The 16,786-nt window shown below is 37.6% G+C and overlaps 1 protein-coding gene across 1 annotated transcript in view; it reads right to left on the bottom strand.

The window, feature by feature from the left end:
* The window catches only part of LOC109034933 (LIM/homeobox protein Lhx9), a 118,353-nt gene extending 109,098 nt beyond the window's left edge, over positions 1–9,255 (bottom strand). Inside the window, exons 1-2 of the mRNA XM_019048363.2 lie at positions 8,600–9,255; positions 2,868–3,170 (exon numbers count right to left, since the gene is read on the bottom strand). Coding sequence (XP_018903908.2) covers positions 2,868–2,915 — 48 coding nt within the window. The 5' untranslated portion in view covers positions 2,916–3,170; positions 8,600–9,255. The remainder of the gene's footprint in view (positions 1–2,867; positions 3,171–8,599) is intronic.
* Positions 9,256–16,786: the final 7,531 nt, after the last annotated feature.

Genomic DNA, 16,786 nt, shown 5'->3' with positions numbered 1-16,786 from the left:
TACAAAATTTTGAAGCTTTTAAAGTGGTTTCATTGGTTTTCTCGTAAACTTTTCTTCAAAAAGCACCCCTTGAAGTTTAAAATGCGATGAAATAAACATAAAAATTTGCGGTTTTAGTCAAAAATTTCATGTCCGACCTCTCTGATTGACTCGGTCCACTGTGCGGCGCTGCTCTGCTCACAACTCTCGCATCTAAAAATAATGATCTGCCCTCCGCTTTACTGTCGAACAATTAAAATTTGCAGTCTGTTTGCTTAGCGTCATAAAATTTGAAATTTATTGCCCGGCTCGCTTACCTATTTTATGGTTGTCGTTAACGAATAACGATAATGATTTTTTATTCATACGCACTCGGAAATTCAGTGACGTAGAGAAATTCGTCTGCTGCTCTTTCTCCCGGCACCTGAAGGTGCTGCCTCGAGAAAGATGGAAAACTTGGTCTGAGAAAGGTACAGAGAGAGAGAGAGAGAGAGAGGGAGAGGTGGTTGGGTACCTGGCTACGTCACACAGTGGAGCGTCAGTGGAAGTGGTCGGACATTATCTGTAGACACTAAAAGCTTAAATCTTCGTCAATATAAACGTAGAAGTTTTAAAGTTGCTCCAAAATAAGAATAAGAAGCAAAAAAAGCCCGAATGGTTTAACTATAAGCAATAGAAAATGGGCAACCAAGGCTAAAAACAAACGAACAGAATGCCTGGGACGTTTCGGGGTGCTTTCAACCCCCTCCTCGACCAGGAAACAAAAAATATATAATATTACAAAAATTAAGAAACTCCGCGAAATTATTTTTTTTTGCTTTTTTGTTTTACAAATATAGGTTTCTTGATTTTTAAAATTGCATATATTTTTTTATCTCCTGGTCGAGGAGGGGGTTGAGACCACCCAAAAGCCTTGTTTTAGCCTTGGTTGCTCATTTTCTTGTAGTTTTAGTTGCTCTCATTTGTGTTGTTTTTTTTTGCAAAACTTCTCATCAGTGACCTGCACTGGAAAAAAAGTAGCTTGGATCTAGAGTCCAGACTCTTAAAAACATTGACAAGAAAAAATACTCTTGATTCAATCGGACTTTTTGCTTGAATCAAAAGGAAATCGGCCGAAATCAAGAGGCTCGGCTCCTCGATTCAAGAAAAAATCGGAGTGAATCAAGAATATTTTTCTTGTCAATAGCATTAAGACTTTGGACTCTAGATCCAAGCGACCTTTTTTTTCAATAGATAAAATGATAGGAAAAAAATAAAGGGAAAATGAAGGGATCCTATTGATGGAAGCGGGTGGCTGCAATGGGCTGCGAAGATAACGGACGACAACCCTCCAGAGACCTAATATGATCCCTTCATTTTACCTTTGTCTCTTTTGTCTATCGCTTTTCCTATCATCAATTTCAAAAATCAGCCCTGGAAAAAAACACATTGGATCTAGAGTCCAGAGTCTTAAAAACATCGACAAGAAGAAGGACTCTTGATTCAATCAGATTTAAGCTTAAATCAAGAATCAAGCCTCTTAATTTGAGCGGATTTCCTTTTGATTTAAGCAAAAATCTGATTGAATGAAGAGTATTATTTCTTGTCAATGTCTTCAAGAGTCTGGACTCTAGATCCAATGTGTTTTTCTTCCAGTGCGCTGTCACATATCTTAAGATTTATAATACGACCAAAATGAACATAAAAATTACCAGTTTTGGTCAAAAATTTCTCTATCGGTTTCTCTCTGAAAATCGGTTCCACTGTGCGTCACTACTCCTCGGTTTCTTAAGTTTGTAGGTAGCAAAATCAACAAGGCAGCAAATATGATTTACGGCCGTCGGACGGGAGGTACCTGCAGTTCATTACGTTTCGGCTATCGATCTCTGATCGAGATTGCCGCTTCGTCCATAAATCGAAACCTCATCGCACGAGTGGGTGGTTGGAACCCAAGTGGCAACGGCTTTTTCCATTTCGGGAGGAAAATGATTAAACTCATCTCGGTAATAGAACTCTCATTTCCTGTTCCCTCCAGGAAGAGATGGCGCTTACGCTCAACCATTTAGCGCGGGAAATAGCTTCCTTTGAATGTGTATTTTGCACGAGTTTTAGGGGAGGAGGGGGTGAGTGGGAAAAAACAAATATTGGATACTTCTAACCATGGCCTGGAGGATACTAACCAAATTTAAAGCCAGAAGCGGATCCAGCAAATTGGCAACACCGGCTTTCCTACATTTAAACCTATGTTAAATAATCGATTCTTGTCGGAGCACCTGGCCCCTCAAAGAATCGATATGTTTTCATAGGTTTAAATGGAGGAACCCCGGTGTTGCCAATTCGCTAGATCCGCCATAGCAGAGAGGGACTAATCATGTTTTGGCGTTGAATAATTGAGCCGGGACAAGTTATCTGGAGTGCAAGAGGTCCCATATCGATGGCTAACGTGCGAAACCGCGTATTTTCATTGCAGTGAGTAATTCAAAATGTCAGCTCTTACCTTATTTTTAAGGATATAAGCTGTTTTCATTTCAGCAGTCAATGATAATTTCGAGGAAATGAGCGTTAAAATTAATTTTTCACGCTTTAATTCCTATGAGGGTAGAATCAATGGCGTGGCGTGCGATATAGCGATTGATCTGTCACACAAACCTATGAAAACGGATTGATAAACAGTGTGCTCACAACGAACACCTTAATAATCAAGTCTTCACTATAGTTTCTAATGGGGAAATATCGATAATCGATCATTCACGCCTCGCCACTTGAATGGATATTTGTAACACACTCTCTTATGTATTGGCCAGATCAGCCTTTGGTTGTGCCCTTTCTCCTGAATTCAGTGCCAACTTTTAGAATATAAACTTTTAAAACTGCATAAAGTTTGATATAGAATATGAAAAATGGCTTACCCAATGCATGCCCGTCTCTTGATGGGCGCTGTCTTCATAAACTCCCATCAGGGCGAGAGGAATATCGGAACGCGGAAAGTCATTCACAATGGAAAAAGCGACACAACGTCCACAATTAAATTTTTCACAAGAGCACTCGGTTCGGGACCGAGAACTAATCTAAAGACACTTCATTGAGACTAAAACCGTAAAAATAGACTCGAATATTACGGACTTAAACCGAATTTAGATAGCGATCGTTGAATTAAACTGCACAGCGGTAACTATTGCGCCGCGACTTAACTGCACTCATGCCGAGAGAATCTGAAACAGAACGATTAAAATGCATTATTTTTCAATCAACATATACACATTTTAATATGGAGAAATGTAAGCGTAATTCATAGGAGTTTCTATTATTATTATTATTATTATTTTTCTTTTCTATTTTTTCTTGAAGTTATTTGAAGTTTTTAATCCATTTCGAGATTCTGCAACCTGGAATGAGCAATGGGTTAGAGTTAGTCCGCGATATTTTAGATGTGTAAACTTCTATACGGGTGAAATTATCTTCAATAAACCCCTTAGGCGGTCGTCGGGCTGTACTGCCGATTATTAATAATAATCACCAGATTATCATGATATATTTGTATAAAATAGTATTTGTAATTGTATTTGTATATGTACGATGAATTTGGACTAAAGATATTTGCGATTTTATTGGTGTCGGTATGGACCTATGTTAGAGACTGGAGTTCGCTGGAAAAAAACACATTGGATATAGAGTCCAGACTCTTAAAAACATCAACAAGAAAAGGTACTCTTGATTCAATCAGAGTCTAGCTTAAATTAAGAACCAAGCCTCTTAATTTAAGCGGATTCCGTTTTGATTCAAGCAAAAATCCGATTGAATCAAGAGTATTTTTTCTTGTCAATGTTTTTAAGAGTCTGGACTCTAGATCCAATGTGTTTTTTTTTTTTTTTTTTCTAGTGTTGTTCAGAGCTGCTAAAAGATCAATTTGAGATCCAAACGAAAAATTATCAGTCTTTCATGCTGATCATTTTTTGATACTCTGCAGAACACCGCGTTAAAATCTCAAAGCATACTTTGCATCATTCGCAGTTGTGAAAAAGGTTTGAAATAAATTATTTCTAAAGCTTGCAAAAACAGCGGCAATTTGTAACGACCTCTTTCCATCAAAACGAAAAACTATGCCCGGGCAAACTCAATCTTAGTTTTTCCAAATTTTACGACTCATACTTTCAGACCGACATACTAGCGTTAAAAGTACCTTTGGATGTACAAAATCACTAGACGACAGCAGAGCAAGGCTCTCGAACTCATAAGGCTCTTTGATGCAACCATTAGTGCTTTATGGACGTGCTTAAAGTATCGTCAAGATTGAAGGCGAAATGAAAAATCTAGCATTGACTCCAACTTCATGCCGCGTCAAGAGACAACCTTCCTCTATCAAAAGGAGACAACCATCCCCGACATTTAAACAGCCTTTATCTTAGTATGTCTCAATTTCACGACACTATCGAACCGAAATACTTGCGTAAAAATACCTTTTGATGTGAAAAATCAAGAGGTGACAACAGAGCAAGGCTCTCGAACTCACTCGGCGCATTGACACCACTATTCGTGCTTTATGAATGTGCGTGAGGTATCACAAAAATTGAAGGCGAAATGAGACATCTGGTCTAGACTCCGAGCTCCCCGTTTTTGGCTCGACACGACAGAAGGAACGGAAACAACTCTGTCATCTTTTCCGGTGCGAAGACGCTCAGTTTCAGGAGAAAACATCGGTTAAATGCAGGTACAAAGCTTAAAAATGCGGCTGCAACGGGCGACTTTTTACGACCATTTCCTATCCATCCGATCTCGAGTCTCGTCTCCCGAGGATGATTCTGTCCATCGGAATAAGGATAAGAGGGACCAAAATTAATTATGATTAAGATTGAGGCCGGAATTTCTAGATACGCGTTGAATTACTTTCCTTCCGGTGGACTTACGCGCCGTTTCCAAATCGTCGGCGCATCCCCGAGAATCGCTGCAAAGGGGAAAATTTATGCTGACCCATCCGACCACAAAGTCGATCTTGGGTTGTGTCACTCTCCTCTCTTTTCCCTGTTATGTTGCGTGCCGCTTTTGTTGACCGTTCAGTAAGCACGATTTAAATTTTTCAACTTATACTTGGATTGCTCGGCCGTGCCTCGTGCTGAACCCTATCAAGAGTCTTTCCGGGTGAGTCTTCATCTCCGTAATACTCATTGTATTCCGCGGCTCATCAATATTTTCTTGTTGTGTATACATGGTGAGCTGATTCACCTAAGGAGCCGACCGCTTGCTTCCTCACATTAATCATGTTTAGTGGCATATCAGAAGGTGTGTGCCAACCCACTGCGCTTAGCAACAATGCTATTTCCACCGCTGCTGTACAAGTAACACCTTGAGTAGAAATATTCTCAGCCTCGAAATATGTTGCGAGATACTGCGTCCAAGCTTTGCGCTGGAGGAATTTTCACAACCGTTGATGGATGCTTTAGGGGTCGTTTATAAAATACATAGAGAAGGAAGCGAGATAGATTTCCCTAGTTTCCCGGATAATTCCCTCCTGCTACTTCAAGAAGAATATTTCTATTGATGCTTTGATATCAACAAAGTTGAAATTCGTCAAAAATTGCGGAGAACTTTTCAAACCAACGAAACTTTAAAATGTTTCGCATTAATTCAAATAAGCAAAATGAACCCCAAGTTTGCCCTAATTTAAATGTCAGGTTGGATCCTTAAATATTAGGTGAAGTCAAGCTAAAGTCGTCCACTAAGTCGTACTTGTGATTGGTACTTTTGTGACAAATTTTAGAAATTCATGTATAATTTTAGTAATTTACGAAAATATCTTCGTTTCTTTAGCCCGTCTCATTCTGGCTCCTGGATGCAATTTTCTCGGAGCAACATTTTCAATCATTCACATCCAGGCGTTTAATACTTTTCTATAATTAAAAAATCTGTGTTTTGCGGCATTGCGACGTAACGCCTCATATTTGCGATATTAATTTAGTCCTGGTCGATTTTTTTTAGTCTTCTTTCGAGTAAATTTTTCTGCGTCCAATCTTTTAGGGTCAGAATGTTGAGTTATTTTATGGAAACGTTATTAAGTATGTTTCGAATGATGCCTATTTTGATCGAGTGTATTCGACGTATAAAAGCCATTGAAAAGGAACCAACCTCTTGGCTGATTGTAATGACATTATGAATGTACTTGTAATTGATTTCATCTTGTTTCACAATTTTTTTCAAAAACTGTGCTGTAATTTATTCATAGCTGAGTCTACGTTTACGCAAATTGATGGCTAAGCAAATTTTGAGCAAGTAATATTAATTTTAAAGGCAGATTAATTTCAGTCTGAACTGTATAAACAAAATGAATTTCGAGACCAAACCATTTAGTGAAATACAAATAAACAAGCCTTTAAAAATTGACTCAAAAGTTTATAGGAATGATTAATAGACAACGATTTTGTAAGCTAGTGACTGTTTTTCAAGGTGAGGGAAGTATGAATAATCTGTTAAATGACTGAACTAAATTACTTATAGTAAGTAGGTAAACTTTATAGGCAAATATAAATTTCTTATAAAAAAGAATCGAATTTTTAAAAATAACCCCATGATGTTCATAGTTTCATTTGTGTCGTCTTTGATAACATTCAAGCTCTGTAGGGGAATTTTTTTCACGCATAATTTGTATTTTTCGAATCACAAGAATCTCTTTGGAAAATATTATTTTTATTTTAGACTTACCAAGATTTACCATCAGAAACAGTCATAAGTGAGATAATATTTGTTAATTATTGTAATCAGTATTAATATATCAGATGTCATAGGTCATCAAAACTGTCCGTTGAAGAAGAAAAAAAATATTCATAGCATAGCTCAGGGAACTGAAGTGCAACATTATCACTTATTTCCAATTTTATTTCCACTCTGTTTATTCATGCGGACTAATATACTTTTTGAACATTCGATAATCGGAAGTTTGCTGTCATTAAGTGTAAAGAAGTACTTGCATTTTCACAAAAAATTATTGAGAGATATCACAGGTAAAGTGAGTGACATTTTAAATTATTTAATCGTTAATGATCTGGAGTGAAACACCCTGCAGGGTGCATTTTTTCGCCTTAACATTTGAATCGAAAGCTTGCTTGTTTCATGCGCTTCCGTGTAATTTTTCACACCCATTGAAGCGCATTCTTTTTTTAAAAAAACAATATAACTTTACTTTATCGTTTGTAATGGCCCCTACCCAAAAGTGTCTTGTAAAAAGTACAAATTCTCTCTGATGCCGAATAAACCAAAATTGCATAAATTCTAATAGCCTAATGGCACAAATTCTAAATAAAATTCTCCTTTTATTCTTATTCTTAAGAGAGTCATAAAAAATTCAGTTAAATTGAGGTTCAATCATTATTTTAAAATTATTCGGCTAAGTGTTTTTTAAAAAATGAAGAAAAAGAAAGAAGACCATATCTTGTATTAGAAGTGATAATTATTCGGTAAGTGACCCTCAAAGTTGGTTTTTTGCGCGAAATATGTTAGGTACTCATTTCACAGTAAATATTACCTCTGGCATGCAAGTAATAATCATCATCGTTCCATGTGGAGACAAAAAAAAATAAACAGAAAGACACTAATTAAAAATGGTACCGTTCCACAGATTGATGACTTTTGTTTCTTCTTTTTATTTCTTTTTTTCTATTCATTTAACTTTTTTTGGCCCATTAAAGGAAAATTAGCTGCAGAGGTAAAGTTTTATTGTTTTTATTTACCACCTTGTTTTATTGTGAGTTGCCAATACCTAACATAAAATGTCCATTTTTAATGCGGGTGTTCTAAAGTATAGTTAAAGACTATACCCCAATGCCTCATTTTAATATTGCAGCTTCAATGGTTTGTAAAAGCTAGTTTTGATAATGAATGTTGTTGTAGAAATCCTCATTTTGGTACTTTAGGAAACTAAAAGGTATACTTAATAAACATTGAAGAGCTAAAAGAATTTCTGTAAAACAATACTGATTAATATGACATGCATGTATATAGCATATTTATACTATCCGCATGGACTTCAGACATTGTTCCATAAAAATGACTCCATTTACTATGACTCCATTTTTTGCTCCATAAAAATAATATAGGATTCCTTTTATTGGCGTCTCTTCTGTGAGTAATCCATACAGCTCTCTGCATGCAGGTGTAGAAAGTTTTTATCTGTTACATATATTTGATTGTACGTACAAAAAAATTGAAGGTCAAGTATCTATTTCCATGTGGCAGAATCCTCAACGTCATTAAAGTTTTGTATACTTACGATATCGCACATTATTTTTAATGTGACAAATTCACGAAAAGAATAGATTAAAAGGTAAATATTGAAAATCCCTCAGTATCAACGAAATTCGGTTTAGATAGCCCAACTGCTTAAATATGCAATCCGACGGATTGAGAGTTTGGATGTAGCATTGCCGTCAATGTATAACCATAGTTCATACAAATCTAACTTCAAAATCTATACATTTTTACCCGAATGACACTATGTGTTCAACTTATGAGTTTGATTCACTCAGTACCTATTATTGAATGAAGTGAGAAAAAGGTACGAAGTTGCAGTATAGAATCTCCTAGGAATTTCATCACATGCAACGTGGGAAATAAAAAATTTCAAAACACTACTTGTGGACTCCAAAAATCTTACCTCAAACTTGCACAAAGGCCGCATGTCAACGAATAATCACAATTCAGCATGGAATTAACTCCTTGGTGATATTTGTCGAGCCCGGTGTTTTTGCAGGTGATCGATACAGTTTTGAACTTCAAAGCCACACAGATGTCAATCGCGGAAGGCGGAAGCACAACCTCCAAAAAACAAACAAACAAACCGAAACACTCTTATCAAATCGATGAAAACCGCCGGTTAATGTTCAACCCGCCGCCCGTGCGATCAAAAATCTTCGAATCACAATAAATATATATGTATACTAAAAAAACCGCGTTCGGTAGTTAGTAAAATTAACTATATCACAGACACAAACCAAAATTGGTGCCGACCAAAAATTTACGATAGTTACAGAAAAGCAGAGCCTCTCGATCGTTACAACTCCAACTTCCGAAAACCGCCAAAACGTAGGTGACGAAGCCGCGGATAATAGCGATGATGAACTCACTTTTTCAAAATTTCAAACGAGCCAAACGCGAGAAAAAATTAATAACATTTATCGAACGTACATAGATGGATATCAAGCATGTAAATATTATTTTCTATATTTAGCCGCGCACCGTACGCGCAAGATGAACAAGGATGCAAGAGAAACCTGCGCAAAAACCCGGCGAGCCCGAGCCGCGACCTGAGCGCTCTCTGGCGGGCGGCGGCGGAAGAGATCCGGGCGTCGAGGAGGGGGATGTGGAACTCTTAATTGGTGAGACTCCTTGCGAGGCGGGGCTTACAAATAAGGAGGAGTGTCGGAATACAGAGGGGAACTCGCTTGCCGGCACCCGAATCCCACTCCGCCGCAGCCGGGAATTCATTTTGACTCCCGTCGAAGATGAGATGTGACTCCACATAAGAACGAGCTTATGCTCGAGGGTGTCACTGGGTCAAGGAATGATTAACCTTCTCATCTCACGTGTGCCTCTAATTAAATGAACATTGACCTACCTGCTGCTCGCTTGAACCGCGGCGGTGCTTGACACCCTGGACCTCTTCACACCTCTTTGCTTTATTATGTTGTCGAAGATGTGGACTTCAGAAGTTTATGGGACTGGTGTATAATTTAGAAAACGTAAACAATAGCGAAAAAATAATTGTGATTCCAGTATGCGCTTGATAATTCAGCTAACAAGATAGCTGGTTGCAGTGAGAGTACATCAGACTGCTGAACCAACCATAAACGCTATATTTGTGCCATGCATTGGAAAAAAAACACATGGGATCTTGAGTGCAGACTCTTGAAAACATTGACAAGAAAAAGGTCTCTTGATTCAATCAGATTTAAGCTTAAATCAAAAGGAAATCCGCTCAAATTAAGTGGCTTGGTTCTTGATTTAAGCTTAAATCTGGTTGAAATAAGAGTCCTTTTTCTTGTCAATGTTTTCAAGAGTCTGGACTCTGGATCAAATGTGTTTTTTTTTTCCAGTGCGTCACAGGAAAACGATATACATCGATTTTTTCGCATTGGTAGCATTGAAAGATGCTATGCCAATGTTTGGATCCAATTCGATATAACACAGAGTCCTTGTGATGACGTCGCCACTAATAGCGTCTATACGTTAGAAGTAGAGGCGGACTGGGCTATAGGGTAACTAAGAAGCCATGGCCTCCTATAAGAGTTGAGTTGCTGATAATTTGTCAACACCGCCCGACATAAGCACGACGTCAAAAATGACGACTGATAAAGCTGACTAATCACAATACTCCATTTTTATTTTAATCTGCTAAATTATGATAACCACAAAATTCCCACAATCCCGCTGAAGTTGACCACCATAACCATGGTGAAAAAAGCTCGGAGACTTAAATGCCAGTGTAGGAAAGTAAACCATTTTATGACGTGACAACTCCCAATTCGTCCAGCCAGTGGCGATTCTTGAAAGTTGGTAACAATGTTTTTCCTCCATTGAAATCCATGCAAAATATCGATCCAAGGTGGAACAAGCTGTCTCGCCAAGAATCGATTGTTTTACATACATTTAAAGGGAGGAATAACAATGTTGCCGCTACCACTTTCAGCCTACTTTGCTATATGATAACTCAAAAAATGATGGCTGATGTTTAATTAGGTGTTGGGAGAAATGTATGCGCAATGTCTCGTGACTCTTCTCGAGTGATTGACAGGGAAAATAAAATGTCTCCTTTCTGAAAGGAGCTCATCCGAGGATGATACCGAGATTTCTTCCCCTTGTAACCCCAGTATAGTAATAGGAGAAAACGTTGATACTTTATCGTGGAACCGAAAATTGAGTTCGTAACTAATTTTCGAAAATTTTCCAGGAATGGACTCCGAGACCCTCCTCTCTTTCTGGAGAAAATCCCCCAGCCCCCCCCCCCCCCCCTCCCCTAAAGCAGCCCCCAAATCATGATCACCTTTTAAATTTGTCGATGTCAGTGATCCGCCATTTGAATTTTAAAAAAAAAAATCCACAATTTCTCTCGATGTCTTTGGTTATGAGTGATTCATTCCACGTTCTCACATTTTCATGGCCGTACTTGATTCTTTAGATTAAATAATATTCATTTGTCTTGCTGTACCAATTAACCAATTAAGCGCCCAGAAATGATGAAATTTCAATTGATTATTTTTTTAAAGATGCCGGGGTACTTCCTCAACCCGCAAGGGAAGTGAGGAAGTAAGGAAGTAAAATCCACCAACTCAACTCAATAAATTCGTAATAAATGTAAGCGAATACTTTTTACATTGCGATTATGTTAGGATGGTGGTTAAACACTACTTATAACTTTTCTTGAAAATGTTTCCAAAATTCGCAAGTTTCAAAGTTTCAATTCGTTCCAAAGTTTGCAAAATTCGTCACAGGCAGTAGCAAGGCGTGTTTTGCTTTATACCGATTGATCGGCCTTTTAAATCTACGGCAAAGGATGGATAAACATGATGTTCGCAACAAACAACTCAATAATCAACTCTTTTCCACAGCTTCAAATTGAGGAGCATTCCGGAAAAGGGGCACATACGCGTATGTGCCCTTTTTCCGGAAATGGCAAAAACGGATTCCTCGCATCCTAATGTACCAATGTCCCGAGTTTCAGCTTAATTGATCAATTTTTGAAGCTAAGAGACCAAGTTTTGTGAGGCTAAGTCAGGCGTATTTCATCTTTTCGCCCCTGGGTACAGTCGCCGCGACGCGACGTTGAGGAGATAGCGCGCAGGGCGCAGGCAGGGAGGTGATGGGTACTGATATAAGTAAGGATCCCTCATTACAGATGCATCGCACTGATTCTACTGATCAATGCAATATCATCGGGTTGTAGTGATTGTCTACGCGTTTTACCGGTGACACGTGAAATTCTGTATTTATTAATAATTCAATTTTTATTGGTCTCTTGTGGGTTTTAATTTTTCGATTTTTTCGCGTGTTTTGCTGTATTTTTTATCAACGATGATCGAAAATGATCCACCAGCACGTTCGCGATCGAAATTATGATTTATTTTCGTTTAGAAACTCGTTAAAGTCATGAAAATTTAGCTTTGAAAGCCAAAACCTATAACCACCGCACCGGTCCATTTCCGTTTCCTGGCCTTTTCGATTTCCGTTCACATTTTTGCACTCATCAATGCATAGCTTAAGTGCGCTTCAGCTAGAATTGTATTTAGCAAATGGTTGGTTTTTATATGAGGAGTAAGAATAAATAAGTGGTACGGAATATAAAAAAATAATATGAACTATGCAAAACGAGAATCCGGGTATCGGAAATTGGCTGTTTTGAAAACGCCTTCAAATGCGGCGTGATACCTCACGCATTCCGGAGAGTTCAAATAGTTGTATCATTGCGCCTTAGAAATGCGACGGAAGATTACAATTGAAATAGCCTTCATGCACGCTGGCCTTTTCGATTTCCTTCGACATTTTTGCAGTCGTGAATGCATAGCTTAATTGCGCTCCAGCTAGAATAATTGTGAAATATTGATAATCGATCATTAAAGCCTCCCCAATGATCACCGGTTTTTCTTGTTGAATTGAGAAAATACAGAAGCGCCTTCATCTATTCGAGTATGCAACGCAGACATCTTTGAAGGACGAATAGTTGTATCAAGGCGTTATCACAAACGTCGCTTTCTGAAGTGATTCTTGACAGTTTTCAACATTAGGATTGACGCTGTACCCATTCAGAGGTATGTTAAATAATCGATATTTATGGATCCTGGGTGAGGCATCAGGCGACCTCATCTAGGGTAGATTTGAGATATATAGATAAAGATAGATAGATAGAGAAGGAACAGTGTTAGCAAAGCTAAAATATCTTGAGAAAAAGAAAAAAGTTGTCTCAGCTCTCATCCCCGCCCCCATTCAAGAGCCAAACAGATTTGTAGACTCATGTCACACTATTATTTAAGTGATTGTTTGTTCCTTTCTTATCACCCAATCCGCACATTTTTCGATTGAACAAGAAACGAAATGATTCTCACAACATGTAGCCGTTGGAATGATCGGCAATGAATTGCATGTTTTTGTCCCAATTCGTCAGCAATAAAAAAGTGTTCGGCGCAATTTCTTTATGTTGAATTTTATTTATTTTTTATGAGCCAGTTAAACTTATGGCGCTGGAGCTGCAACCTTGTGCAACAATTTTGTCCATACACAACTCAAAGCATACTTAAATTTCATTATTTACAAACAAATTAAAAAAAAAGCTGTAGATTAAGCTTAATAGTATATATCGACGGTGAAACTACCAAACCACGTATCTCGGTTTGCGACGTCGCAGACTTCCTGTCATACTTTATTTCTTTAATGAAAAACTAATTAACGTCTAGTCTTGAAAATGTCTGTGATTTTTCCTCTTTGTGCAGAGAAAGTTTCAAAGAAAATTTCAAGGAATGATATTGATTTGATCGACTTCAAAAAAATAAAATGTGAGCGTAGATTTTTAAACACCGCAAACGAGATACGTGGTTTGGTAGTTTCACCGTCGATATGCTAACCCGAGATCAATAAAGCCAAATATATCTATGAGAAAGCATAATTTGTACTGTCGACCTTGTTCAACGGGAGCAAAATATTTTATGGAGCGATTTTTCTAAGTTGGTTCAAAAAACGGATATGAGGTTTAAATGAGAGAACCTCCATGCAGTCCTGCGGAATTAATTGGACGTATCTGTGCAAGAAAGTTCCTTTCAGAATCTAAAAAGAGCTTTGTTGCACGCAAACCCTTTAAACATAGTTCCTTCTGGAATAAAACGTGAGTCCATAAACATAAGTCCAATTGCGAGTCGTTTAGGTTGTTTTTTAGCCAAAACATGGTGTAAAGTTGATATTATATTCCGGAATTTTTTTATCCTGAACATGGCAAACTTGATACTTTGAAATTAAACGTTAATCCAACTGCAACCCTGATACTACCGAAACTCCGGTTCGGTACGAAATCATTTTTACCCATTATTTTTGTCCCAAAATTTTTGTAAAAGCACTCATCTAAGATCAAGCATCAATGAGTCAATTTACAGTTTTTTTTCTCTCTATCAACCCAGTTTTCTGTGTCCGTATGTTCATTCATCGTATTTTACGTTTCACGTCAGAAGAATATCGTAAGGAAAAATAATGGGATTTTTGCATATATTTGGTGAAAAGTCTAGGTACGCCTGCAAACATGACCGATGTTGAGCAGACTGATATCAGTGTTAATGAAATCACACCTATTTAATCGTACTATAACCATGTTTTAAGTTTCAATGAGTCATAGTGATGAACGTAACGTGCGCCTTCAATTAGAGATGACGCAACGGTGTGTTGAGGCAATTATTTAGCGTCGCATGGAGAATTTTTTGCTGGAAATAATGCAACTCTAGTTTATATTCGAGCAAAATGATATGGAAGAGGAAATGTCAGCTTGATTTCTTAATTCAATGACTTCAGTAAAAAAAAAGTGTAATGTCTCTTTTTGAGAGGTAAAGGCAAATGGGTGCTAACATAACCAGTGCTGTATTTAAAAAAAAAAACTATAATTAAAATATAAGCGTATACTTAAGCTGCAGCTACATTTAAACTGCGGAAGAGTGTCTTGCTTGTATTGCAGCTCAAAAAATGTTCTCTTAGATTAAATAATCTGTCAATTCTACCATTTTATCAATAATAAAAAATATTTGACCGTCAAATGTTTCAATATGATTGCAATAGTAACACATATCAAGAGTTCTATACCGCGGCAAGTGTAACGCTTTTTAAGCTCTGCTAGGCAGTTCTCTAAGGTGAGCACATGGACTTACACATTTCGAATTATGTCCCAAGTTTTTTAATGCCACGAAAGCGAACATTTAAGCGTGCAAAGCCCCCCCCCCCCCCCCCCCCTTCCGAGAAGAAATTGATTGAGCATCGTAACAATGGACCACTAGACGAGGTACGAATTGAAGCAATCGGATACTAGTTTCTGAACCAGAATTTCACATAGAACACGATTCGCGCCACGAAAATTACTGAAATCAACTCCTTACGAAGATATAAACGCTTTTATTTCACATTGGTTACGAAGAATTTGAACTGCCCGCTCACAAGAAACTCAAAGCTCGTGAGTCAAATCGAGCCCTACAACGGCTTCAGCAAGCTTCTCAAATGAGCAATGTCCATTTCCCACCATGTGTTGTTCTAACTATAAGCAATTTGCTATACTTAAGCCAAAGCTTCAAGATTGAGGTTGCCAGATTTGTATTGATTTCGGTAATTTTCATTGTGCGCATAGTGTTTTACGTGAAATTTTGGTTCAGAAACATGTATCAGAATGCTGAAATTCTTGCCTTGTCTAGTGGTCCATTGTGACAAAATTGTAACTAATCACAATTTTGGGGGGTGGAGGGAAGATTTTAAAATCGTTCGTGCAATTCCGAAAGCATGCATTAAGACCATGACCGTGCACATATTGATAATTTAATGTCGGAGCTCATTTCGTGTGTCTGTAAGACCACTTTGATAAGAGGAAGTGAAGGTGTGAAATAGAGGAGTCGAAGCAAATAATAATAACTAGGAGATTGAGTTCTCACTTTTTTTACTTTATCCGCTCAAGATCGCAACTCGTTAGTTTTTATTAAGTTACCTTCCTTGTTCCTGTGCGTTTGTTTCTGTGTGTTTCTCTCTTACGCTCATTCAATTTTATGGAGGTGCTTCTTTTTATCTTCAGCCTTCGGCTGCATGCACGGTATGCACTTTGTCAACGAGCGTAATTTGGTATTTATGCGTTTAACCTATGTCAAGACAGAAAGAGCACGTTGATACCATACCTGCTACGGTGTATGTGTATTCAACCCTTTTTGCGCAATGGGACAACTAATGTACCACATTTGTTTGCATTTTCTCCGCCAGCATGGCAACCATATTTGGACTGAATTTTGCAATTGGGAACTACAATATTATTGAAGGTCTTGGAGGACAAGGCGCATAAGTGCAGTTTTTGCAATTTCTAGAGATACCTGTTTGAAGGTTCGAAATTACATGGAGCCTTAGTTACGGCGGAAGGAAAGTTGATGGCTAAAAATTGAAATTTGGGAGCGAATTTTTCACAGAATATGCATTACGACTAGTTTTACTGGAAATCATTGATATCTCAATTTTTCAAAAACTGCACTTATGTACCTTGTCCTCCGAGCCCCTCAATTTCTGGTTCGTTTTAGAAACAACGTATGTGCCATTAGTTCCTCTATGCAGATAGCTGTTCCTGCCTATGAGCCAGAAAATGTAGTCTCCCATTGCAAAATGTAGTCCATTTATGTTATTACCTGATTTATTTTTTCGTCCTAGTTATCTTAGATAATATAGATAGATAATATAGATAGATAGATAATATAGATATCTTAGAAGATAACCAGGACGAAAAAATAAATCAGGTAATAACATTTATCAAACCTGGTAAAATGGAAAACTCACATAATTTAGTAGTCCATTTATTTAACAATGATCAAGAACGCAATTTACGACGTTGGAACTACCTGAGATATTATTTGTTTCATGAAAATCGGAATGTCTAAAGTATCAAAGTATCCCTTTCATTTACCTTTTTATTTTATTAATTTATATTATATTTTTCTAATCATATTGAGCCTCTTACGAATGATACATGCATTGTGTAGTTTCTGTGAGTTGTTAGACTGACTGGAAAAACTCTCAAATATAGAGATGTTTTACCTGAATAACGTTTTGGAACAATATTTAAATATCAATCAGCAAT

This window comes from Bemisia tabaci, chromosome 5 (assembly GCF_918797505.1).
Source record: "Bemisia tabaci chromosome 5, PGI_BMITA_v3".
NCBI lineage: Eukaryota > Metazoa > Arthropoda > Insecta > Hemiptera > Aleyrodidae > Bemisia > Bemisia tabaci.
Note: the sequence above shows the minus strand (reverse complement) of the source record. Positions and strands in the feature narration are given on the sequence as shown.